The sequence below is a fragment of the Anarhichas minor genome, unplaced genomic scaffold (genome assembly GCF_050575085.1).
Source record: "Anarhichas minor isolate MPS153535 unplaced genomic scaffold, ASM5057508v1 ptg000010l, whole genome shotgun sequence".
Taxonomy (NCBI): Eukaryota; Metazoa; Chordata; class Actinopteri; order Perciformes; family Anarhichadidae; genus Anarhichas; species Anarhichas minor.
In genome coordinates this window covers 3927285-3954930 of record NW_027466456.1, presented here as the reverse complement: position 1 = coordinate 3954930, position 27646 = coordinate 3927285, and the positions used below count along the sequence as shown (strand labels likewise).

The window sequence follows — 27646 nt, the reverse complement described above, 5'->3', positions numbered from 1 at the left end:
CAGGTCAAAGTGGCGCCGCAGGGGCAATCAAACACTGGCGTGACTTTAACGTGTTAGGGGGTAGAGGCGAAAGGGGGAGTCGGGGAATGTGAGAAGGGAAGGGATCGGATGTATTCTTCTCATCCGGCTTCTAATTCGCTGGCTTGAATTCTCTCTGTGATTATCCTGAGCAAAGATAATCTTGTTTTTTCTCCATATCGAGTTCTGTCATTAGCTGCTCTTGCTACTGTTAGCTGATGCGCCTCCATGGCCTACTTTTACAAGCCGTAGCTTCTTATTTGCTGTAAAAGATTAAAGTGAATTCCGCCGCGCTGTCTGAAATCTCAGGGTCCTGTTAATATATTGCCAACATATACATTTTTGTAATTTTGATTTGTTGCCAGAACCCAGATCAATAACGTCAGGACTATAACTCAGCATGATGTACAGGATCTGGAGGAGCGGATGCAAAAGCTATTAATTAGCCTCTCAGTGCAGTGGAGGGATGGACACCAGGGACAGACCCGGTCTGGCCTGCTCTCTCAGGGGCCACGCGGCTAGTCCGATAGGGGGCACATATTCCTCAGTGCACACAGCCACAGTCATACTAATTAGTCCCTTAATCTCATTAAGAGGAGGACTGTTCAGATCACCTCGCTAGGTTGGCCGTCCTTTAGGGAAAGACCTGTTGCTGTGGTTTTATGCCTGCTGGACCTGCACTCCTCCAGGAGCGGCTCTCTGCTGTCATTAAGACCAGACAGGCCCAGGCCAGCACAGTGTTTCAGTACACATTTAAAGTGCAGCTAAACATTGATTTTTTTCTTAGTCCAGTAGCAATATGACAAAAATAATAACAAAATCCAGTACAGTGTTATGAAGCTATCTGAGACTAAAACATTGACTAAAATTAGACCAAAGTTCCACTGACAAAATCTTGAATAAAACGAAACAAAAATTCTTGTCAAAATCAACACTGCTGCCACCTTATAGTCATCAGACAGGAAAACAGTAGAACATATTCTTGTTATTATACTCATTACACAAACTATTGGATGACTCTCTGTCGTCTGATCAACACTGAGCAGTTTCCTGATGTTCGTAGCCTGAACCTTATCTGATAGAATGAACCGGTAAAACTATCGGCTTCACCAAGACCATGTGAGTAAACCACCTTGCCTATAGAAATTAACGGGGAATACACGGTAGAGTAAATCCATCCAAACACTCTGTCAGCCCCTGCTGCCGCCTAACAAAGACACACTGTGAAATGAATATTAATGGCCAATCACCTACCTAATCTAGCAGAACAGCAGCAGTTACACATTGAGTCACGATTCACACCCGTGAATGTCTCCGATGACGCAGACAATTCTGGGATGTTACACTGTTGGGTGTGGGGGGGGGGGGGGGGGGGGGGGCATTTAAAGAGGCGCAGCGAGGACGAGCAGGGGCCTGTCTCGCTCGCTTTCTCCTCGCAGGTCTCTGATATGAAATAGATTGATTTTCCATCACACATGGCACTGATGACTGGCACTGACTGCTGCTGATATTTCACTTTTGAAGGGCCGTTGAGTGCCTCCTTAGAGGGCCTGGCGTCCTTACACGGGATAAATCAGCTTTAACCACTTTGATTTCTTCCTAAACCTTTTACCAACGGCACCCCCCTGGCATTCCACCGTTACTTTCTTGCCCCTTCTTGTTTCCTCTTTTTTGCAAGCTGTCATTTTACTTGATTTTATTTTCCCACCCCCCGCCATGCTCTGAGGCGAAATAGTTTTTTTTCCTGTCCTGCATGTGTTGTTCCTTCACGGGTCTGCACACTTCACAGCTCAACCCCATTGTTAAAGTTTTTGAGCTCAGAAACCGTCCGGAGAGCAGAGGGAGAGGAGGAGCAGGCGAGCTGTCAGCTGGGGATCTGTTGGTGATGCAGCAGGCCCGCTTGGCACAGCTACATCTCCAGCCCACTGAGGAGGCCTGGATTAGAAACAGGCTCTGGCGTTATCAAGGCGGGCCTGCCGCCCACACGCACACCCACACAGAGAGCAAACAGGCTAACGCGCTCATACCCATTCGGCTCTCTCTCTCTCTCTCATGCAGACACACAAATGCGCGCAGTGGGAAGTTGGATGTACATGCTAATAGGAGCATGTGTGCACACACACAGGGACACGTCCAGTATATGTTGCATATTTACGTACACATGCGCTGAATGGAATAGCTACATTTACCTTTCATGAGCTGTGTTTCATGTTGCCGGCCGAAGCAGCGGTGTTGCTTTGTGTTTGTGTGTTTACTCCGACTGAAGGACAATGAAAAGGTTTGCTCCAGTTCACTGAGATGTGACGGAACAAAGAGAGAGAGAGAGGGAGAGAGAGAGAGAGAACGGGAGCGAGAGGCAATAAGGTAAATGGAGAGTGAGGACACGGGGAAAAAAAAAGATAGAAAGATTGGGAATCTAGATTGAGAGAGCAGGTTTACATGCTCTGTTGCTGTTCTGCGCTGTTTTTGATGATGAATTTATCTGGCGTGAAAGACAACAGAGTGGTCCATGTATTAAACATCAGTGGCGTTCTCCTTTCCTTACTAGAGAGACGAGCTCCCCATGTCAGAGCAGCTCAGTAATGAACCAAGCAGGAAGGCCTCTAAGCTCCACTGATCCCCTTTAGAAAAGAGAGGAGGAACGAAGGAGAGAACGGGTAGTTAGAGGGAGAGGAACCAGGGGTGAAAAGACAGATGGTGAGAGTAGAGAGGTGAAAAAAAGGGAATTTGCACTGAGTGACTGAAACTGGGTAAGAGAGTGCAAAAATAAACAGGGAGAAGTGTGGATAAACCGGCGAGAGGGAGGGGCGAGAGCAAGACGCTGAACAGTACATATTCTCCCTTCGGAGAGAAGAAAACTAAAGATTACCGGTCACAATGTGCTTGGCTGGGCATAAATGGAGAGATCTTGAAATAGTAAGGGAGCGTGTTCGGAGGTTGTGGGGATCAGGGGGAGCTAATCCAATGGTAAGGCCAGCTGTGGGGTCACACATTCAGAGCTCACACTGCTTGTCCAAATCCCCTCCGGTGCTCTTACACAAACAATACCGATACACGGGCCTCGGCTAGCCCGGAGTTCAGTCGGCTAACTCCACCGGGCTGGCCTGCGATGTTCAGGTCACCGTGCCTGTAAGCTCGCAAATTTACCCTCACATCAGCACAAACTGGTTTCGTTTTGAAAGGGGGGGGGGGGGGGGGGGTGTTTATGGAAGATAGACAAGGGGAGGGAAGGCGGGAGAACAACAGACAAACGGAGTGAGAGGAAGAGGTGATGAAATCATTTCTACGGGGATGCGCTTTGCTCCTGAGGGTCAGATTGTGCTGAGGCTGTAGGAGTTCTGCAGAGTCAGTGGAAGGAGCAGATCACAACAATCCGCTAAACACGCTCGGTAGGTGGAGATCAATTAGCCTTATCTAACAAACTTCTAATGATAATACCAATGCAAAAAGTTGCTGACGCGGCAAAGAGCAACAAGAGGAAGCAGAGTGATGATGTCGTGAGTTTAGCGAGTTGAAAGCTGCGGTATTTCTGCGAACACAGTGTCTCATAGAAAATACACTACACTCGGTCAGCACATGCACAGATGGAAGCAGCCGCTACTTACAGCAGATAGACAAAATAACAGAGACGCCTTATAATATTGCGTGCGAAAAGCTTCACAGAGGTGGCATTTATTTCAGGGCTGTTGTATTTGATTGCATGATATTTTTACGAGAGCCGAGGTTATTGCACCCATCCCCGGCACTCGCCTTTTTAAATATGCATACATACATAAATTCAGCTAAACACACATTGATCCTCACTCGCCTTTTTTCTGGAGAAACGCACACATCCCTTCCACTCCCTCCCTCGTTCGCTACAGCGTGGTCTCGCAGCGTGGGCGGATCAGCAAAGGTTACTGTTGAACACAGAAAGGAAAGGTCAGAAATCATGTTTAGTTTTTCTGGGGCCGGGAGGTAATTCCAACCAGCAGATTGTGTTCAGACGAGCAGGCAGGCAGGGCAGGCCAGCGGTGAAGATGCTCATGCAGAAGGAAGCGAGGCGGGGATGGGGACAAGGTTATCCAGTCAGCCACTGCCTCTCAGCCCCTCCGCTGTCACCCTTAATAACACCCTCTCCCTTATCACCGCAACAATCACCTTGAGAAACAAACTTGTCTTCTTTCAGAGAGGAATGGAGATGGGAAAGCGACGGCCCCCGTATGCATCTGGTCTGCCGTTCTCATTACGGCATCTCAACGTCTTCGGGGACGGACAGACTGCAGATCAATTTACAGCTCAATTCTCTACACTTAATTCATTCTCCCTCTCTTTCTCTCTTTGCCTCCCCCCCCTTTTTTTTCCCTCTGAACCCTTTGAAGACATAAACACATGTAGATGATGTACAGTAGTTGTCCACGTCGCTGTGACAATAAGAGGTCTTCTGTTCTGCACCACGCAGATGCAGTGCTTTGATGTTTGAGTTGTCAGAACCTGATATGTGAATGCAACTTCAAAAGAATGTGTCATTGTGGTACTGACACAAGATGTGACGCACGCTAAACGGTTGCCTTTCGTCATTTGACCACCACCACACACACCAACTTTAGATACAACAATATGGGCCATAATGAGCAATGTGCTTTTCAAAATGATGCAACACTCAACGTCAACATGCAACATCAAAGTAACCATGTTGAAATGAATAAAAAAAACAAAAGACATGCTGGTTTATAATTGCATCAGTCACATTAACTGATCATTGCACCTGCCTTTTAGGGCTTTGAGGATGCAAGAACTAATCTCACTGCGCTGTCACACACTTCATAGAACCTTCTATTCATAGTGCAAGCCAGAATAGCAAAGAGGCTCGCTGTGTGTCTACAGTACACTGACATGGAGAGGAGCTAGAAAGCTGACCTTTTTTAGACTTGCCTTATTTAGACTTTGTTTACTGAACTTTTTCCTTTTATTGGCCATTTAATTTCTATTAACACAAAACAACCTGTGTGCAGTGCATTGGGAGAAAAGCAGCTTCTGTAGCGGCACGTTTTACTGCAGACATTTATTCTACTGTTCAGTATGTTTCCTTAATCCCCAACTGTCTCAATTTAACGTTCACGTTTGAAAAGCATGATTCCTGCAGATATTGAATTCTGAATTTAACGAGTGTGGCCACATAAATCCATGTGATTAATTATGAACATAATCCCCAAAATGTGTGCAGTTCATTTTAATTGAGAAAAAGAAAAGTACAACCCCACTAGAAGTTGACCGTGACATGCTGATGTCAAATCTGCTGGTATATACTGTATACCCACAGTGTTAGCAGTGAATGGCAAAGACGAGCCCATACATGAGGCTGATAAACTAGTGTGTGTGTGTGTGTGTCCTCTGTGGACTTGGTGCTCTGTGATTGCAGTGGAGCTGGAGGAGACCAAGCGAGGGCTCTGATTGGAGGACAGCGTCTGTGCAACCTCTGCCAAATCACTGCAATCACCCGTTTGCTCCTTCTCTCCGCTTTAATGACACCACTTCATAAGGAACCAGGCTCATCAAGCAGCCCACACACACACACACACACACAGAGAGAAACGCACACACACGCACAGTGAGGTCAGGCTCGGCAGATCGGATGGGGCACGGCAGGCCTCAGAACAGGGAGAGAAGGTCCACCAGCAGATGGGAGGAGATTAAAGTAGACTGGAGACACATGCACGTATAAATATAACACTCGTACATCAGAGACACGAGCTCCACTCTCCGCTTTTGGTTGAGTACAGGCCTTCACACACCCAGGGGGGGGAAACAAAAGGCGTAACTCACCTGCGAATATTATTGGTCTATGACTTTTATTGTGAAAGGAAGGAATGGATCTGGTCCATGCAGCTTCTGTGGAAAGAAGTATTGTTTGCCATCTTGGTTCAGATAACAAAGCCTTTGTGTTATTGTTTCATAAATGTAGACTCAACCGCTTACACACAACATCATTGGTTGATGCCTTTACTCGCGGTGTGAAAGCCCCAAAAAATTCCTCTTATTCCAAACAAAGTACATTGCTTTTTCGCCATGTAAAAGTCACACACTGTGTGAAAGTATTCAGGACAAAAACAACAGTTTGAAAAAATAAATTAACTTGCTAATTAATTGCACAAATAAACGCCCCCGATATGTAAAGGCCTTTAGTGTGAGTTAGACATGATGTCAGTGTCACTTAGGTTTCTGAAGTCTGAAAGGATTAATCATTTTTCCAGATACCAAAAGGTTATTGAGATATTTTCAGGTGAACGGTAGGTTTTAGATTGTGCTCTCCTCTCTCCAGCTGCCTGGCCTCAGCTCTGCGCTGAATTCTCTGCCCTCGTTTTGTGAGACCTTTGCTCCCTGCGCTCCATGTGGAAAGAAAATGTCCTGTTTGTTCACAGAGAGAGGCCAGAGACTATTTGGGGCTTGTGTGTATACAAAAACCAGATGAGGTAGAGAGAAAGAGAGAGAGAGAGACATGAGAGTAGCTCTTGCACAAACATTGGCTCGTTTGAATCCACACAAACACTAAGAAGAGCCACACTGCTGTTTCCAGTGGTTGAGAGCTAATAGGTGACTGGGACTAATTAAAAGTGTCGCTGTATTTATGAGGTGTGACAGTGTTTACACGTTTATATTGTTTGTCCGCCTGTTTAATATGAGGAGAATAGTTTTGTTTTTTTAAAGATTGTCCATTCTTTTCTTTGGACCAGTATATGAAAACAATCTCTCATGACTGGGTCCACAAAAAGACTCAAGAGCATGACTGACAAATAGAAAAATAAGAGAGAGAGAGCAAACACGAGAGAAAGAATGGCAAGGCATATAAGTGATGACAAAGAAAGAGACGGGAGAAGAAAAAAGCTTTTTCCACCTCGGGATATGGACAGACAGAAGATGTCTTTCCAATCAGTGTAAAGGTGAAATATAAATGCACTCCTTATTTTTGTCTACACACCGCACTATAATTTCCATCTCAACGTGTTTGTGGAGCCCTTTACTGTGTGAAGATTGAATATATATATATATTATTTTATTTCTATATAATATTGAATGCGTCACCTCTACATGAAAGAAACATAATATCAAAACACACACATTAGCTGCATGCGTGAGGACAATAATATATGTTGGAGTGCAGTCATAGCTCTGCCAGTACAAACCGGTTGCAGCAGCAGGTTAAAAAGAAACAAACTAAAGTTACAGAGAAAGCTGTAAACTTAGCTCTGTATTCAGATTCAGTACCTGTAACTCAGCGAGCTATTCGTGTCCGTCCCTCCAATCCAGCCTCTTCTTTCCTTTATCTCTCCATCTCGGTATATTAACTCCATTAGCCTCTCATATCGCCCTCTGTCTCTCTCACTGTCAGTCCACTTAAATCACTGCTTCATGCTGCCGTTGGACTGGAAAGGACACCTGCTTCAACCAAACGATTCAGGCAGAGATATGAAAGCAGTGGATTAAACAGAGATTAGTGCTCACACAAGGCCACAAAAATGCAGTATTTAATCTGTATGTATTTTAAGGCCTATGTTGTCTGCGACTTACGCTGTGGCAGCTATTAAAGCAATGGCAACAAACAAGGACAAAGGGCGCAGGGTTGGCGAGGACTAGCGTGGGATGTCGTGCCTGCGATTAGGGAACGCCAACGTTGGTTCAGCGGGCGCCACAAAGAGGCCTTTAAATAAGGCCCGGCCACGTCTCTCACCTGCCTTTCCCCATCTCATCTGCTGAGACGACAAACACGCACCGACACACAGCGTCCCGTGATGGCCCACTCGCCAGCCACCGTCTCTCCACCCATCTGCCGGTCAAAACGAGTGCAGAGGTAATGGAGGGAGAAGCAGTCATTCTGGGGCTGTAAAACCGCAGCGGCCGAAAAAAGATGATTGGGGTAACCTTTGCTTTGGTGCATGAAGGAAGGAGGAGTGTTTTAACATTGTTCATTATTCATGTTTGTGTGTGTATGTGTGTGTATTCCTGACGGAGTCATTTTCGCAGCAAGACCACCTGAAGTACGTGTTGATGTGGTCATGCTCCGGCTGCCCTGGCCTCGCCACGGTTCATGGCAGCTTGTAATGCGAGTTTGTATTTCTCTTATTTATTTATTTTTCTTTAAAGTTAGCTGATATTGGTCTCCTCTCACTAGACCCCTTCGATCTCACATTGCTATTTGTACCGAGTTTATCCTTTCCCCTCATGTGTGCTTTGTTTGCCTTTTCTTTTCTTTATTATTTCTTCTTGTTGACTTCCCCATCGATCAGTCTATCAGGCGAACTGGCATTGTCGAGGATGATTGGTGAGCAGGTCTCTGTGCAGAGAAGTTAATAAGCGTATCCCCAGACACTGGGGTTCTTCAGGGGCCAGGTCCAAACGCAGGCCATCTTGATTGCCTCTTTGCAGTAAACATGAAGAGGTTCCACTGCTGAGGAATACAAAGGACAGCCGAGGCTTCATTGGAGAATAACTAGAAAGAAGAATGAGGCTTCAGATGACTGCCTTACCTTTGGCTGCAGGAACTCTTACCTGACACTTGAACCAATTTTATAGAACGTGAACTTCAAAGAGCACTTTGATATTGGAGGGAGTCATTGGGTGAGATCTGAGGGGCTTTTCATTCTAGATTAGCTACTGAGTTGGATGTAGACTAATGCCAGAGGTGGAGCAGTGTCTCGATAAGGAAGAGATCCCCATCTGGAACAGATGTTATTTGTTGTAGAACGACAACGGCTAATAGAGATCCACAGACGTGTTTTTTCCTTCATTATTCTATTGCAAATCTTCCTCCTCAGTATCCCCCTACAGCAATAAACTTGTCACCAAACCCAAAACAAGACACATCATCGCTTGAAATATAAATAAGCCCATTCGTTACCTATTGATTTTCCTACCATTAGGGAAGCGAATGGCTCGGCTGTTGTTGATGTGGAAGATATTGTGGGTCAATATTGTGTTCCTCCTAAAAGCCACGGGAGATTTTCACGAAATTCGGCAGGGGCAAAAAGAAAACGAGGCCAGTCTACAGCTCTAATATTATGAAAATGTCTGGACTAGTTCAGGGACATCTGCCTGGCATTAATGCTATCAGGGAATCGGGGAGCAGCGCAGGCACAATGTGCTTTAGGGAACGGCACAGCCCTCAACAGCTGCCTGCCCGGACCGCTGGCACACATCAAACTAATACGCTGGATTGGAAGCGGGGATTGATTCCTGAATGTGGAAGTGAAACCTTGAAGCACTGTTAAGACCATCTTACTGCTACTCTTGGAGGGAAGGGATGCTTTTGGCGAGGAGATTTGGCAACCTAATCTGATTGGGTCTCTTAATCTATGGCAGCTCTGTTTAGCAAAACCAATCCGACAGCAGGGCCGGTGACGGGAGGGGACATGTTAAATCTGAACCTATCGGCCGTACGACAGGAGGATGGCGTCTTTCGGCCGCATTGTGAGTGTAATGATGGCTGAGCCAGCGCCGGTTTCAAGAGATCCTGCCTATCGCAGGGCAAGAATGGACGGGAGGTTGAGATGCTGAAGGATCACGGAGTCCCCAGCTCGCCGGCTGTCAGCCTCCTCGGGTAGTTGTCGTCCTGTTACCCCCCCCCCCCCCCCCCCCCTCCTCCACTCCTCAATCCTCCTGTTATTTTAGGAATCTATTCTTGGCCTCTCAGCATGTACAATCTGAATAATTCATCTGGAGAAATGGGATCCCGGCACGACAGTCAGTGAAACAGGATTTTATTTGTACCATTTGATTCCATTAAAATAAACAAAGTGCAGAGTCCCCGCCACGATCATTTTGACCCCCCCCCCCCCCCCCCCCACCTAGGGTCGGGCGAAACTAAAATATTATCATTTATTTAGCTTCCTCTGAATCTTGGTTATGATTTTTATCATCATCACTCTACAAATCATTTATTTCTTATTCAGAGAAAGATGTAACTATGTTTTTTTTTGAAGAATTTTACATACATTTGACATAAAATTTGATCAACTTTCCTAATTACTGTGATGATTCCATCAACAATATCGCTCAGCCTTACCCTCACCTCACCCTCCTCTCTTCCATTCCTCCGGTTGCTCACCCTCCTCGTAGTCACCTCACACACTGGTGTTTGTGAGGAAATGGTCCTCCCGACATGTAACCCTCTTATTAACGTCCCTTTCTGTCTTTATTGCGCACGATGAGGGCAAAGTGCCCGTTTCTGCTCTTATCACGCGAGCCCACAAACGGAGCATAAGAAGCTGGGAACACGGACGGCTCCGTCTCGGTATGACATGAATGTGACCGACCACTGCAGAGATGCACAAATGTACAGCAGCAGCTCAGAGGAAACAAAGGCTTCTGTCAAAAACCCCTGTGCTATCTCACCAGTGTGTCTGCGAGATGCTTTCTGCTCTCGTGTGTGCACGTCAAGCTGCCTTCGCCTCCCGTCTGGGTAACATTAATGAAATGTGAAAAAGGGAATAATCAAAGATCAAAATATTTTCCCCTTGATACAGATGCATGTTCGTACGCTGCTGGCAGCAGAGATCTCCTCGCCGTTCCGCTCTGATCTGACATTAGGATTCAATGCTACATTTCTCTCTCCAGCTCACTCGTCGCGCTTTATCTCTCATTCCCTCGTTTCCCCCCCCCCCCACCTACCTCTGTCCACTGCTGCTTGCCAGCTAAAGGGTAAATGTAGCTCAGGGGAAGTGAGCTACCTCCACCGCAAGGTCCTGGGGCCCACCATGTGACCTGGACCTCCCAACATCTTGCTCTCCTCCTCCTCCTCCTCTTCCTCTTTGCCTTTTCTCCTCAACACATCTCTTTATCTCCATCCACCTCAGTGACCTCATCCAGGGAGCGATGGAACGAACCTCAAAGAGCCGACGGCTTCTCCGCATTACACGGCAGAGTTCACAAGGTCACCTGTTTTGCCGAATTGCGCTGTTGGAAATGCAAAGTACCAATAATATACATAGAAAAAAAAATGTATTTGAGATGAATACGTTTGATTTTCGCTACTTTGAATACTAAAGTACCGTTTTACTTCGGGACATTTGTTCAGAACAGAAGGAAAAATTAACTCTAACTAAATGCTTTTTGTTTTCTATGAAAATAAGCAAAGTGTGGTAGTACGTAAGTGCAGAGTAGCAGTGGAAAGATTACAATATGTAATAAATGTAATTCAAAGTGTATTTTATTAAATATCTACAAGGGACATTGTGGAATTGCCATGCAGCGAAGGCATTTACCTGCAGTTTGTGTGAAATCTGGCTGTATTTGTTATATTGCTGTAATTCTTCCCTTTGGATGGTCTACATGTTTTCATATACATCGCCTGGCTTACTAAATTATACATATTGTTGGTGAATAGCTGAGCTGAGCAGGTGAGTTTGCTGTGCGTGGACAGCAGAAGGTGTTCCTTTGAATGTTCCTCCATCAAGGCTTCGGTGTGTCGTTGTGTGTGTGTGTGTGTGTCTGCTAGTGTGCGTGTCCATGTGTGACTAGCTGTGTGAGGCTGAATGGCACCTTTCAGAGGGGTGAGACCATGTGGTCTGCACTGACTGCTTTGGAGGGAGGCAGGAGGGCCCAGCTGGTTCAGGGAGAAGAGCTCCCCGACTAGCCAAGGCAGCCTCTCAGCCTGCCAGCCAACCTGACACACACATACACAACACAACACACACATACGCACACAAACACACACGCACACGCATGATCACATGGTTAGAGAAAGATTGTACACGGAGAAAAATGCTGAGAATCGCACACTGCTTTCCATGCAATTAAAAAGATTTATTTTACCGCCAGTGTGGTTTGGCGGTGACTTCTGCTAGGTGCAGTTTTGTCAGCGAGTCTCAGCTGAGCGTGCGCACGGATATACACACGAGACGCAAAGAAGTGTGAAGAACACATTCAGGCCTCCTGTTTACATGGGGACAATGCTGTGTGCACCCACAGAGCTTACAGAGATCCAATCATTTCGGCTGACCTGCAGCCAGGATTTGGTGAAAATAGCCGCCCACGTCCAACAAAATTGTCCAATATCCTTGAATGCAACGTGCAGGGGGAAAATAAATCTTTACTTTTTGGCAGCCAGGTGCTGGCCCTGCAAATTATACATGACCACGGGTCCTATTGATTCTCTCTTGTTTTTCTCTGTCTCGTAACACATTGTTAGAGGAAAGTTGGTTCAGTGGACTCGCACAAATTGTTTTGTAAACAGAGGGGGGGGGGGGGGAAAGCACAGTTCAGAAGTTGTCGCATGTAACGAAATGAATTTCTCAGACTGTAATTCCATTTTTCTCATTGATTCAATATGTTGGGATCCTATTGTTGTTTTAAAATCCCATTAAAAGTAAAGTATTTCTTTACCATTAAATGAAAGGACTTGGATTGGATGTGTTTTCATGTTGATTTTGCGGCACAACAAATCTATTCCCATTTGACTGTATTCACCCACAGCTGCTGCAAGACATTTGCAAAAAACAGTAATGCTGATTGCTACTTCAACAGCTTTGACAGAGAACAGTGGTTGTTGAAACAATACATATTTTAAATGCATTTCTCCTGGGTTGTAGCAGCTCTGTTTATTCTGACCTCTGCCCCACCACATGGTCCACTGGTTCCCCAGTGAGGTCTGAAGTGTAGCACTAAATGGTGTGCAATGCTGCAAGACTTGCACACATTAGCTAAGTTAAAGTATATGTATGCCGTCGATTGGAGGGAAGGCTCACTGGAGGCACTGCTGCTTATCTGAACAGTAGGAACGTGGACGGAATGATTAGGTAGTCGTACCACAGGCGTCCAATCCCCTTTAGCCTGGCCATTCTCACTTCTTTTTTTTTTTTTTTTTTTTTTTACAAGGCAGTTTCTCACTCTCTGCAAGTAGTCTAAAGGCTAAGCCTAACCAGGGGCTATGTGTGAGTGGAAGACGGAGAGAAACAAGAGCTCGAAAAAAGGAATTTGTCATTTTAAAACAAATTGGTTTGGAGAAAATCAAACTGAGCTTTTCTGCCCATTTAGTCCCAACTGTCAGAATGGACAGAAAAAAATTGCGTGACCTCGAAGTGGGAGTGTTACTGCTTACCGGTAAAACCTGTAAACCTGCGAGAGCACCTAACAGCGTGCCGTCCCCAGTTTCCCCATTAGAGAGCCGGCTTGGCATTCTGAGAGAGTAATTGGCTGGATGGGGTTTCGGCGGGCTTAGCCACCCTGCTGGCACAACAAGCCTCGCTGTCCCGATCCCGGAGTTGCTGCTCTGCTAGGCAGGATGGTAGCCAGCTCGACTGCTGCCACGTCCCCTTCAAAGCCCCGCGAAGAAGCTGGAGACAGCAGCAGCTGTTGTCCCACGGGAGCCGGAGGAATTCAGGGCCTCTGGTCATTAGTGGGAACCAGTGTGCTGGGACGAGCCTTCGGTTTTAGACAGCTGGGAGACCTCTATCACCCCTCATCCCTTCATTCCTCCGTCCATCCACTCCCCCCCCATCTCTGCCGAGCAGGATTCTGTATTCTCAACCTCCTCGCTTCTCACGCAAGACTAAGAAAGACTCGGCCCCATGTGGCAGGTGTGAAGAGACTGAGAAAAGACAGTTTGGGTTGTGCTTTTGGAGAAATCTGTAGTTTTGGGGTCTTTTTTAGGACACTCTGAAACATAGTTTTCACCTAATTAATAATGAAATAAATCAAACAAAGTGGAGACTTCCTACATTTTGTGGGGCATTTAAAATAGTATAATATTCAAAATGATGTTGTTCCTGAGGGACATTCTAGCTTATTTGCTTAGTCGACTATAACTATGTTGTGATATTACAAACATGGCCCGTTGTCTGGAAGTCAATAAGACAGACATTCAGAAATGGACCAAACAAATGGCAACAATTATGAAAGTACACTGAAGTGGAGAAGGAAACGGTAACATGTCTCCATGGAACAGTGCCCCTAGTGGTTCTCTCTCTTTCACGTTGCCCTTGGGGGAAAAGCTGGTTTATGAAGACTTTGCCAAGTTCTGCTAGCGGAGCTCTCCACCCTGTGGATTACGCTGCGCCGCTCCGCTCTTCTTTCTTTTGTACACATGAATCTGATACAATTTTGTTTTCACAGCAAGTATGACCTTGGTGCAGCCAAAGTCAAAATCATACAAATGTTTCATATGCAGCATATTTTAGTGTATTTTGACCTAGAATATTCGCCTGAATGGATTATATGTAAAAGAACAAACATTGTTAGGAATATGGATTCATTCTTTGGGTGCATAAAATTGAGCGACGCTTCTGAAAACTGCCGACAGTACATCTTCTTCTAAATGGGATATAATTGCTTTGCATTTGAACATAGACCCTGACGTGTGCTGTTCAGGTGTGTGTGTGTGTGTGTGTGTGTGTGTGTGTGTGTGTGTGTGTGGACGCACACACAATTCGGAGCATGTTATGATACCATCTGACCTAAGAGTCACTGACATTTGGTGTGCGCCGAGACAAAAGTCTCTGCTGAGTTGAGAGAGCACGCCCGTGTCTGTATGATACCGTGTGTGAACATCTGGAGGAGCCCAGGCACCACGAAGGTCTAGACCGCTGTGGGCACTCACCACGATATGTTGTTTGATATTATACCTCTATGTTTTACCTGGGAAATACATACATAATACATATTCCTCCATCATTGTTTATGGATTAGGCGCAGGGGAGGCTGGATGGGGAATATTCAGCTGTTGCAAGGGGTGGAAAAAGCATCAAGGGCGTTGAATTTAAAATAAGTAAATCACATTTCAGAAGACGGCTACACGCCAAAGAGCATTGTGTTAGCTCTTAAAATCAGAATGTTTCAGTACTTAAGTGATAAAGATAAAGTCTCTCTAATCTGTGTTTTTGTCAACAAATGGCGCCAGAATTGAAGGAATACTTCGCCCACAGAATGACCAGTGGCCAGTGTTACCTTGAATTCTTGAAGAAAACCTTCCTGAACACCACGCCGCCGCGGGGAACGGAGAATACAACAACGCAGAAAAGTCTTGATGAATTGACGTAAACTAAACTATATCAAAGCGTCTGCTTACAAACTCTCACACAACTCGGCAGTATCATCCTCATTTATCCAGACTGGACTCGCACGGACGAGTAGAGTTTTACTTTAGTTTAGTTAAGACGCATGCGTTTCGGAAGTACTGAGCATACGACTTGGTAATTGAGACTTATAGATTATACTACACGAGTACACCGTGAGAAAATGCAAAAAACACGAGTCAAAGTGAAGTATTCCTTCAAGGCTGGATATCATGTAATGATTTTTTAAAAATCATTACATACATTAAACATCAGCCATATATATATGGCTGATGTTTATTAATGTATGTTGTAATGATTTTAAAATAATAAAATAATAATTTGTATCGTTATTCTCATTATTATTAATAATCTCATCATCAATATTATTATTATCAACATAATGCTAATGATAATATTAATATTATTATTAAAGGTGTAATGTTTCGGCTGCGTTCACAACACTACGTGGTAAACTGCTCCAGGCTCCTCGGCACACATGCCCAGCGGAGAACGTTTACTTCTCTTTCCCTCCGTTGGCTTTGCATGCATTGTTAAATGGGACTGATGGAAGCACCCCGGCCATTACTCACTGCATTGCCTGGCTAATTTCTGTGCTCTTACAAGTACAAAGATGTCACGCAGGAGCAGCAGGCTTACCTTGGCTTCCCCCGAGACCATTAATCCTTTGGCGGGTGTCGTCCCTGCCGGCACCGGCTCACCTGGTTCACAGCGCTGCCAGCAAACTGCTGTTCCCAGCCCTTTTCCCGTTCTATCTATTTATTTTGGTTCCGAGTCAGCTCCCATCACCAACAAAATCTGATTGCACTGGAAGAGCTGAATATCTATTTAGGTATATAGACTCCCCTCTTAGAGGGAAAATTGCAGAATCTGTGGAAATGTTTAGTTGTGTGTGTGTGTGTGTGTGTGTGCGTGTGTGTTTCAGAGGGAGATGAAAGTTGTGGAGGCGGTGGGATAAAGGCTGGTGAACTAGTAAAGGCAAAAGAGAATGGAATTCTTGCAGAGATCTGTCCCCATGACCTTCATGCAGCCGTTGTTTTTGAATAACATGCAAACCTTAAAATAAATAAGCTTCCAAAGCAGCACTAAAGCTCTTTGCCTTAACTTCATTACCACATACTGGTTTGAGAAAATACCTTTTTTAATACATTTCTCTCCCCTCCTTTATTCTTCCTCCGCCTTGTTCTATTGTATTTTACGTGATCTTGGACAGAAAACTCAAGATTGGTAACTGTAATAAGAGCAAATGTCTCCCACTGCCAGCTTCCAAAGAATCACATAATGAAGTCGTAGATCAAGGATCAGGCATGACCGGCTCACAGGATGTGGACCTTTAGGTGTACGCCTGCATATCATGAATACTTGAATTGAGACTGTTTGAAATGGCCCTCACTGGTCCTCCAGTATCACAGCGTGCAGTCGGAATGTTAGTTAGTAGTTCAACTTTTTGCTCGTGGGCTTTTGGCACACGTTAACACGTTTACCTGCTGTCTATATTATTCACACATTCAATAGACAGAAAGAGAAATAAATCAATTCCAGGAAACCTGGAAGGAAATCAATCATCACTCTGAATGCACAAAGATCTACTTAGAAGGTTGTTGTTTTCCAGATTGGCTGGATTTCACTCTTAGCGCCCCGAAAACATTTCACCAATACATCTGGTATCTTTAGTTTTCAGTGAATGCCGAGCTCTCTGTGGATAATATTCTGCAGAAGTATCTGCATTTATGCTTCTTTCACGTCGAGGATTATCAAATGTACCGGCTTGATTTATGAAGGCTGCACAGTACCTGTATATGCTTTGAGTCATTAAAGAGTCTGTAGCTGAGCTGAACACCTTTTGTTTCTTCTGCTTTATCATCAGAACCAGACGTTGTTACTTCTTCAGCAACATAAAGTCTGTGTCTGGTGTGTGCTGTTGTTTCAGCTTTGAGTTTTAGCCCAAGTGCTACTAATTATACTTTTGTGCTACATTTCATGCAAATGACCCAAACTCCAGATTGATAGCTGGATTGTTAAATGGCAAATGACCATCAACGGAAGCTGAATTCAGCAGCTGCATTAGAAAACAATACAATTCATCTTTCTTTGAGCGTCCAAAACATTTGCACTGCAAATGATGACGGATCTTTTTTTATTTGTCTCTATAATGGAACTTGTAGTGTATGTTCAAGCAAGGACATTGGGTCATTTGCATCACCCAGATCAGCTGATCATCAATTGATCTTCGTGAGCACCGGCTGCACAACCACTCACATTATAGTTTGTGGCCTTTCCAAGATGGAATGGCTTTGTGAGCAGGAAAGCTGCTTTAAACAGAGCCATTACACTAACGTGTTTGCTATAATGGCAAACTATGATGAGAATGTTTCAGACTAATGTGTCATAATGGCATGCAAACAGGTACAATAACCCACCATGGTGTAGTTTTTAACCTTTAACAGAATGTGATGATACTGAGCATTGCAATGTTAACCGTAAACTTCAAGAGATACTCTAAGAATTAATTTCAGTCATTGCTCAGACGAACAGTTCAAGTACAAACCTGACATTCAACTGAAGATTTACTCAGCTGCGGGCTGTAGTATTTCCAATATACTTTTTTCCATCTTTCCTCTTCCCTTGCATTTTTCTGTCCTCCTCTACCTCCCCGTGTCATTTTTCTAACAATATCTCCCACTATTTCGGGATGGAAGAACACCTCTTCATCCAGCGGCGCATCAAGGAATGTGTTGGGGGGGGGGGGGGGGTAGGAGGTGGACTTTAGATTACCTTTGCAATTTCAAGAGAGAATGCAGCTTATAATGATCCGGGATGTTCCCGGGAAAGGTCAGCTGAAATTGCAACAAGCGTAATTAGTAGCTTATCAATAATGCATCCAAGGGTTCAGTGGGTGTGCAGCCTCGGTCTGCATGTGTGTGTGTGAGGTAGCATGCACGCATGGGTGGGCAGTGTGCGTATGTGTGTGTGTACCTATCCACACCTGTGTGTACCCAGGGATGACCAACGAGATCTCTTCTCCTGACATTCATTAACATAAAAACACCTGTGTGCCACTCGGTGGAGCTGCCATAAGCATTAGCATGCAGATCCCCTCTAACCCACAATAGTGTGGACACAACTGATGGCAGTACAGACTGATGGAAAACTTCAAGAGACACATCGATCACTAAGTCAATTAATATTGATCACAGTGTCAAAATTAGGGGCCATGAGGGGGGGGGGGGGGGGGGGAGAATCTGAGATAAGGGTATATTTTGCATGAAGCATGCAGAAAATATTGGAGCATTATGCAGAATTGGTATCAGCTCTCACGCAATCACAGGCTAATTATCTAGTAGTGGAATACATTCCCTCAAGCAGCGTCGAGGTCCAGGCACACTGCGTATCATTGGCTACTGCTGAATGTCAAGTCCTCTCTCACGGAAACCACATTACACTTTTTCTTGCCCATAAAACTTCCAGGAGACGTATAGAAGGCAGCTCTGGTGCTGTACTACTGTCATTTCATTTTAATATTATATTAGTTGTTTCATTTTAACATCAGACATGGTCATCTAGTTAGTCCCCATGTTGCAAGATGGCACCAGTCTATGTTACAGTACAGTACATCTTCTCAAATTTCATTTCGTAAGAGAGACACGATGGAATAAACAGAGATTCCCTTATTTAACTTCTTTTTTTAAAAACACTATTTCCATTTCCTTCCATCATGTTGCACATCCACACAAGGGCTGATAAAGTAGCCACTAACTTTCGCCGAGTCCATCTTTGGATGATTTCGGTTGAGCTTATAACTGAAATATTAAACTAGAAAAAGGAAACTTGAGTATCTTCCATAAATCATTAGCAATGTTCTTAGTCAGACACCGGCTCCCTGATAAGGAGAGCAAGATTGAGGTAGACATTACCACGTCCTCAAAACGCTTTCCTTACCTCCCCCCCTCCTCCTCCCCCAGCAGGTGAAGTATGTAAACTCAACGTTGTGTTCGAAGGAAGACAGAAACCTGAGGTGCGTGTTAGCGGTGTGGAACGTAGGGGCGGGGGGAGATTTCAGGGGCCGAGTGGACCTCAGGGAATGTGTGTGTGCACACGTGTGTGTGTGTGTGTGTGTGTGTTTGCAGAGTTGTTGATGTGTGTGATGTAATGATCCCAGGTTCTTTGGCCCCTGCCTGTTGATAAGTTGCTGCAGAACACATGAACAGGGGAAAAGGGAAGCAAGCGAGATGAATGTGATTGGATTGCCGGCCGAGTGCAGCCTCTCCCATCTGTCTCCGAGTCTGCCATCCCATCTCACAGGCGGCAGGAGGTAATTGGGTTCATTGTTCTCACCACAGGATCCCCCGGATTGAAAGCTTCATTATCTGGATAACCATGAATGTAAATGAACCACACGTATGCAGTGGGGTAATGGGAAAAAATAGATCATTGCTTGCCACAACCACAACACACAGCACATCCTCAAACACATACAGTCTTTTTTTTTTTGCTGTTTTTTTTTTTTGTGCAATCACATGCAGAAATGCCTACACGTGTTGAACGCATTTCTTTATTCCCTCTCCCCCTAACTGATCCACACACACATTTATTTTCTTCATCGAGTGTGAGAACATCATTTGGAATTAGATGTGCAGCGTGTGTCGCCTCGGTCTTCAGGTCACCACGATGTAAAGTTCCATGGCTGCAGCTAACAGAACTGTATGTTACAAATGCTGTGATGAGCTGCTCACCACATTGTCTCTGTAAGTGTATTTGCATGAGTGGATGGCAGGCGCTCCTACACTCACTGGAGCTCCTACCATGAATGGCAAGAGAGGGCCTGAAGAACAACAGTAAGCCTTATGTGCTTTGAATTATTCATGCCAAACCAATGTATAACAGAAACCCGGGCACATATTTCTCCCTAATTAGGCAGAGTTTGTGGGTGTATGTAAGGCAAAGCCTTTGGACGGTTATCTCGCAGTTGATGACAGCATGCTGCTAGCTCCAACATTTCACTGGCCTCAAGTTGCTGGCAGCAGCCAGATAAGGGTTAAAGCATCTGCCTTCTGAAAATAAACAGGAGCTCACAGTGGAGCCTAACCACTCTCAGGTCCTCTGGCAAATCCATCAATTAGCTGCAGATGTGATCTGCATTCGAGATTATTGCAATTTAAGCATGTCGGGAAAACAGCCTAATCTGGTCTCTGATGGGCGCTCCAGATTTCAATTTACTTTCCAGGAGGGACCCGGGATCTTGTAGGACCTGGGCCGGAAGCCTTCAGAGGAAACCGCACTAATACCCTTATTTGAATGATCGCCCCGTCCCTCTGGAGTCATGAAGCCCATTTTTATTTCGGAGAGAAATGTGAGCGTGACTGCGGACATCTCAATATATCTACACAGCGGCGGAGCAAAAAGTAATCCAACTAAAGTGTCCAGATTCAGCAGTGAGACCCGACGTGTCGGTCATCGCACAGATCGGAGGCCGGGAGGAAAGGAAGGACGCAGGAGAGGAGAGAGCAGAGCAGAGTGCTGTCCTTAGCGACTATACGCCATGCTGTGCCTCTCCGTCTGTTGCAGGGCCCTGTCAGATTGTGTTTACCTTCCTGAAGGACGTTTCACCTCTGGAAGCCCGGGAATGAATGGAGAACTCATTTCTCCAACAGAGACTAGTCAATCACTCCACATTTATTCTCCTCCCTCGCGGTGACCTCTCCCCGGCCAGGCGAACAATGGCACCCCGGCAAACTGCAGATGAGTTTGACTGAAAGCAGGGCCTTGTATAGCGGGGACGTCAATACTGCAACAAAAGCTCAGCCAAAGCAAAGAAAAGCGTTACATCAGGCCGAAGCTCCGTATATATAATAATAAAGTTCAAGCTGTGCTCCACGGTGTGCTGCATAGCCACGGTATATATATTCTTATGCGATTTGAAAGTATTCAGTGCCTGTGCGATGGCTTTACGTGAGGCGTGTGTTTGTTTGCGCACTTGACACGTAGCGGATGAGGGCTGCTTCCTCTGAAAGAGGAGCTTAGCATGGCTGCATAGTTAATGTCATGACTAGGGTCTGGCAGATGGCAGAAACAGTTAGGGATCTCATTAGATCAACCAAGCGTCTATGCATGTTGCAAAACCTTTCATTAAAGTTCCATTGCTGGAATACGACTATCTCACAATATTGGTCAAAGTCAAGAGAGGGTTGAGCAAAGAGTCTGAATTTCACATCTGCGTTAAAGCTGAGCCCTTAAAACGATGCATGTGTCTAATCAGGAGAGACACAGAGCAGTGTGTGTGTGTGTGTGTGTGTGTGTGTGTGTGTGCAGAAGTGTGTATGCGCTAACAAGAGTCTTTTATACCTCTGCGTTTTCATTTATATGCGCCTGCTCGTGTTTGTGTGGGTGTGATGAGTGATGCATCCTTGCTGAGCATAGCAAACAGGATTGTAATGGTCACGGAGCACATTTTGTACCATTTGCCTTGTAATTAACTGGAATTTGTTCAGCACAAATGCACTGCAAGCGTGGGAAACTAAAACAAAAAAACAAAAATCTTCTCGTGCAAATTATTGACAGTTGGTGAGGGGAGGCTGTTTTATTTTCAGGGGAAGGATTCAAAGTGCTTTCAACACTTATTTTATTTGTATTATCTTTAATGACACAGAGGCTAAATGGACCATAGAGGGAACTGATTAGCAGCCCCCTACAGCTTGGCAGCCTCGAGTCAATATGGATGTTTTATGGGTTTTTAAAGGACATTTAAAATGAATTTTTATATATGGCTTAAGGCATAGGGCTAATCACAGCAAGCAGTCTTCTTATGAATGATGCTCTGCACTCCGAGGCATCAGAAGTGCTGGCTGGCAGCAGTCGTTACAAAGAGGAAGGGCATGAAAGGATGAGCTTAGACAAAGCAATAGACACAGCCGCCTGAAACGACTTTAAAATGACTCTTTAAAGGCACATTTCCCCTACCGAGTGAAGGTGCCATTATTTCTAATGTTGATTGATGCTATTTGAAAGAGATAAGGAAGGGAGACTTTCTGACATTCAATTCAGGGACAGTTTTTTTTTTTTTTTTTTTTGCGATTACAATCGAAAGTGTAGTTGCTGAGCCGAATCTCACACATTTTCACCAGGGCTCTCTCTACATTGTATCCAGAGAGACGTTGAGTAATGTCATGTGACATATCAATTACTACCTTTTCTCTGATGCATAAATATATACAGTATATGGTTGGATTTCAGTGACATTGTAGGGTTTGTGAATACCCACTGATTGACCAGAGTGTGTGTTATTTGTCCAGAGACGAAGCTATGGAACCATAGAAAAGAATGCTGAACAGTAGCAAGTCACAGAGATATTAAAAATACAAAATTAAGTGAATACAATATTTTTGTAATTTACGTTAATTAATCAATGACACTGGATCAGTCGGTCTCTCCCTGCCTGCACTTTCATCATGAGCGGCGTCTGAGTCAGAACCTCTCGTTGTCTCTCGCTCCACCAGCCTCCTCCTCTTCTCTCCTCATTTAGCTTTTTAAGATAATCAGCTGTAGATCGCTTCATTTCCGGAACAAGGTATCGGCTAAATGGATTGTTTCGTGAAGTTCTACGCAGCTACGTCCACTCATAATGATCCTCATGCACAAGATATTCTGGAGCCGTTCAAGTGACGACAGTATAACAGCATCAGGTGGTGGAATAACTGTTGTGGATTATCCCGAACAGGACGTCACTGTTTACGTCCTCACAAGATGAAGACGGGATAAATGAGACTCTGAGCGCTCAGAGACGTCTCGCACATCACAGGGTGGCGCCATCAAACGCGGGACGAGAAGTTTGATCCTTCAAAGGCGAGAAGCCTTCGCCCCGGCAGACTTTAGTTCAGTTGTTGTGAGCATTACTGATCAACACCTTAGGAAAGCAATCGGCAGAACTATTATGCACAGTGATTTTTTTTTTTTTTTTTACTCTGGTGATAGCAGAGCACGGGGGCCTCTGCCCACAGCCCTCTGGTAGACGGTGCTTTGCTGGGATCTGTGGAACAGAAAACCAAGCTATTTACAGGGAACACAGCAGCCTCAGAAGTAGCTCCTAGCCTCGGGGTGCAAAATACTTGAAAATAAGCTCCTGGTCTCTTTGATGTGTGTGTGCACCAAATCTAAAGGCATTTCAAGTAGTGCTGCCTTTGAGCCAAGGACGAGTTTAAATTGTCTCTCGGAGCTGAAGACGGGTGAGGTGGGGAAGAGGGTTAAATAAAAATCAAGAAATATAATATTTTTCCTGATGGTAGCATTACCATAATGTACACTTCACACGCCGGCTGACAGGAGTAATCCCAGTGGTGTTTTTTTAAGATGGCTATCAAGGATATGTGGAGCACCAGAGGTTTATTGTTCATCCACTGATGAGTGATGACAATAGTCGTGGGAGGCTCTTCTGATGAGTTTTCACATAGGGGAGAAACAACATCTCTTTGCGACACCCGGCCCTGTTTAACAGCTCTAATATGATGAAAGAAAACTGTTCTGGAGCAAATTAAGTGACTGGTTTATAACAGCTGCCTCTTCACAGCTATTTCATTTTGTGTTGCTGCTGCAGTAAAGGCCACGTTCTGCATGGCAATCTGCTGCTGTTGCTGCCGCTCAACAGTTATTTGTCACAGCAGATAAGGCGTGTAGCAGCCCAAACAGTGATTGCATGTCTCCGGGCTGGGAAATTACCGACCAAAGCGACGTAATATATTCAACCACAGAGTTGCGGAGCGATATAAAAAAATACATGCGAGAGATAAAATTGTCCTGCATGGAGGAATAATGGCGAGTATCGATGCACAGCTAAAGTTATGTGTTCTAAAAAAATATGATGAAAGGAGAAAGAGAGTAAGAGGGGTGGAGGGGTGGTGGTGTGATGGAGGACTTATTCACATGAGAACAGCCCAGACGTCAAGCAGCGCTGGATAGCCACTCCGCATGGTGCCGGGGCAAAGTATGGCTGGTAAAGAACGTGACGGCGTACTTTAAAACACAGAAAAAAGCTTTTCCACAATTCCATCTAGCCCGTAGAAGCGGTGGGACTCGCACAGTGCACTGCAGAGCGTCCCAGGAGGTCCGACCGGCTCACAACATCTGAAAAGACCTCAATTTTGAAATAGGACGGTTACTAAACTGCTGTAGCAGTGGCTTTTCAGGTTTCCTCGTGCCTCAAAAAAAGGGAGATGAAAAATAACATTTTGCAATCTCTGGACTTGAAAGCCTTCTTTTGCTCCAAGAGGGGACAAAAGGGAAATATTTTTTTTTCAGACTTTCACGCTTCGACAGTTATTTGGGCTCTTTTTTTTCTTCTGTTATGTGGTCAGAGACACCTTCCTCCATTTTCTCTCAGACACACTTTTCAAAGCAAAGGTCCCTCTTTCTGCGGGGGAGACAAGTGTTGGTTGAAAGACACATTTGAAGATAAGTTTAGAGGAACCTTATCTCATATTTATTTACAAGAGCAGAAGAGCCCACGGCATAAAAAACAAAGGCGTCCTGGACCTTGATAGAGTCCCAGAGTCAGGTCAGAGTTCAGACATAGTGGTACAGGGGCCATTTTCTCTCATCTTAAACATCCTGCAACTGATGTGGCAACAATATTTCTTCTTGTTTGCTCGAGGGTTTTTGGACAGGCCTGTGGTCAGTTTAAACCTGTGTCAGATATTGTACATGTACACGGCTTCTGATTGTAGCTGCACAGTCAGCCGCTAACGTGTACTACGCCCACTCACTGGTGCTCCTGTTTAGATGTACTCTATACAGCTATGTATATACTTTGATGTTGACGTTTTCTTTAGTATATATATTGTACGCGGCACGACATTATAACTTATATTTATTTTTCATTGCGTGAGAAAATGGACGTGTGAGAAGTGACAGTCGATGCTCTCACAGCCATCAGTTAACTTGCTAGCTGGCTAACTAACAACATGGCACAGATGAATGTATTTGACAAATGAATGGATTGTGTCTGCTATGATACGGTAAAAGGTTAGTATTTATCTGCATATGCATCATAAATACAGCCTGAGCAGATAACCTCTATATTTCCAATTTATTCCCGTTAACTCCCATGGAAAGTTTCCACCTTATTTATTATTTAAACCCTATTCCCAGAAGTTTGCAAGTCTCTGCATACTGTAAAACTATTTTTTTTAAAAAGAGGCTTTTCGTGAAGTAGAATATTAAGCATCACTTAAAATGGATAGATTAACCAGACTCAATGATTGCGTTTAAATCTGTCACATTAATTTGAAAGATGGCTCACTTAACTGGATAAACCAATCCTTTGTGAGAAATGTGTGTTAGCTCTCTAAATTATATGTATTTTCACACTGTGAAACTTGTAATTTGGTTCTTCAGAAGTCAGAAAGTAGTGCCGCTGAAGGACCAGATGTGATGCTCTAATGGTCTCAGAGGGCAGGGCCTCCATCACCGGCTGCCATGGAGACGGCGCTCGCTCTCTGCCTCTCGTTTCCCTATTATCCCGACATCTTTAAAGTCTATAGAGAGAGGTTGTGGCTATAACTCTGGGCTGGATTTCTTGTCTAAGCCTCCTGTGTTCGATAGAAGCGCCTGCATTAATCCCAGGTAACACCTCTGATCAAGGATTTCATTTAGACCCAGAAAGGGTGTTCACACCACCATCCAACAGGCATGATTGTTGTGTTGACAACGCGGGTGATGGATGCGTTTCGCCGAAGGCAGAAGGAAAGTCAGAGAGCTCTCACTCTGCTCCTTTTCACTGGTACTACAGTGCAAATAAAAGATGTGATAGGAAGTAGAGGGAAACCACAGACTGCGTTCTTTATTAACATTTGTGCAAATTCCCCCTGTAACACTTGAGGTTATTCTGTATATATATTTGTGCTCATAAATTAGCTCGTCTATCTTTTTCGGTAACGGTTTTTCCTATTTTCACCAGACTGGACACGGTGCACCGGGCCAACGTAGAGGTTAAAAGCTGTGACGTACAAATTTTTTTCTGAGGCAAACTTGGAGGAGAGTGTATCTGTCTGGGTCGGTGCCGACTTCTGCAGACAGCCAAAGTGCCAGTATTTTACTCCTGAGTGATTTTTTTTTTTTTCACTGAATGATCTTCCAAAACAAAGATGGTCTTTGCTGGGGAGAAAAAGAAAGAAGCTATTGCCATCCCTCAATTCAGAATGTTTTACTCCCGGCTGCATTGATTTCTCTTGTTACTGCAGGTCAGCGAGAGGAAATTGATTTGGAACTTGTAGAAACACTCTATTATTTCATTTTCTGGCATTTGTATTCCCCCCCCCCCCTTTCCCCTTTACTTTCAGAAGTCAGCCCTGAAACTAATGGGGAAGAGCAGTTACTGTCAGAACCGTTAAGTGACTGCTCTGACTTTGGCTTCGCTGTCCTCCAATGCAAAAGGTTACATTCACCCCTGTGGTTTTATAGACCGCATTTGGTTTGCATTTATGGAAGCCCTTTCTCCCTTTCTGTGCCATCTGCCCTCCCTCTGTGCAGAACATCGGGTCACATTTTGTTGGATTGCTTCCTGAGATAGTTTACCTTTGGGGAATGGGTGAGGTACTGCAGTAATAGTGAGGTGAGTGGAGGTAGTTTTCTCCCTGAAAATCAAAGTAAGGAATGTATTGAAAAACACAGAAAATAACTAAATTAGAAGTCAGATTTTCTAAATGATCGCTTCAGTACAAAGATATTGAGACCTGGAGCCCCGATCGGAGATGTCTGAGGCGTTGAGGAGTCTTACTGCCACCACAGGAGATTTTTTTCGGGGGAAGAAAGCGGACAAAGCATTAGTGAATGAGGAGTAGGAATGCCACAGCCCCAATAGGATTAAATAGGTAGCCTTTTCATTCTAAACACCTTATCAGGGACTGGTTTCCACCTGGGATGAAAGGTGGATGTAATTAACTTTATGGAAGGATACGGTACGAGCCGATAGGATTATAAACCAGCAGCACTGTGGGTCCCCAGGAAGAGGACTAACAACCACTGTGGAATGCATTATCAGTGGTGACAAATCATACCGTTGCCTGTTTCCATATTGGAAAGCAGGGGTGAGAAATGTTTAGCAAAGACGGTGCGAAGCAGCGTGAACGTGAACATTCATACATTAATATTCTCTAAGATTATTGTTTTCTTTATCAGAGTTTTAAACTACACCCTTGCTTCTCCTAGACATTCTTGAACTTATTCCATAAGGTTTGTCCATCGCAGACTTAGTGTATTTTCAGTAAATGTGTAGAAACATGCAGATTTGTAAAGCCTATTTTTTGTCCAATAAGAGTGTGTTTACGATGTATTGTTGAATACAATTGGCACACGTTCCATTGGTTGCTGGATTAACCAGAAAAGCACCTAATAAATGAATTATGGGGTAAAACAAAACAGCAAAAAACAACCACTGAAGAAAAAGGCATAATATTCTCTGGACATTTTTTGTTAATATCATATTGTTGTTAATAAATGAATAAAGGAAAGTTACTTTTAATCCTACATTTTGTTAAAATCAACTGTAAATGTTGAACCCTAACAATGAGCTGCTGCTACAATAAATGCTCGTCTTC

At 44.5% G+C, this 27646-nt stretch overlaps 1 protein-coding gene across 46 annotated transcripts in view; it reads left to right on the top strand.

The window, feature by feature from the left end:
- The window catches only part of celf5a (cugbp, Elav-like family member 5a), a 178302-nt gene that overhangs the window by 105406 nt on the left and 45250 nt on the right, over positions 1–27646 (top strand). For 22 of the 46 annotated variants that reach the window (XM_076087623.1, XM_076087644.1, XM_076087622.1 and 19 more), the window contains exon 4: positions 15784–15810. The exons of the other annotated variants lie outside the window; for them this stretch is intronic. In XM_076087623.1, the coding sequence (XP_075943738.1) occupies positions 15784–15810 (27 nt within the window). The remainder of the gene's footprint in view (positions 1–15783; positions 15811–27646) is intronic. 46 annotated transcript variants of the gene reach the window in all.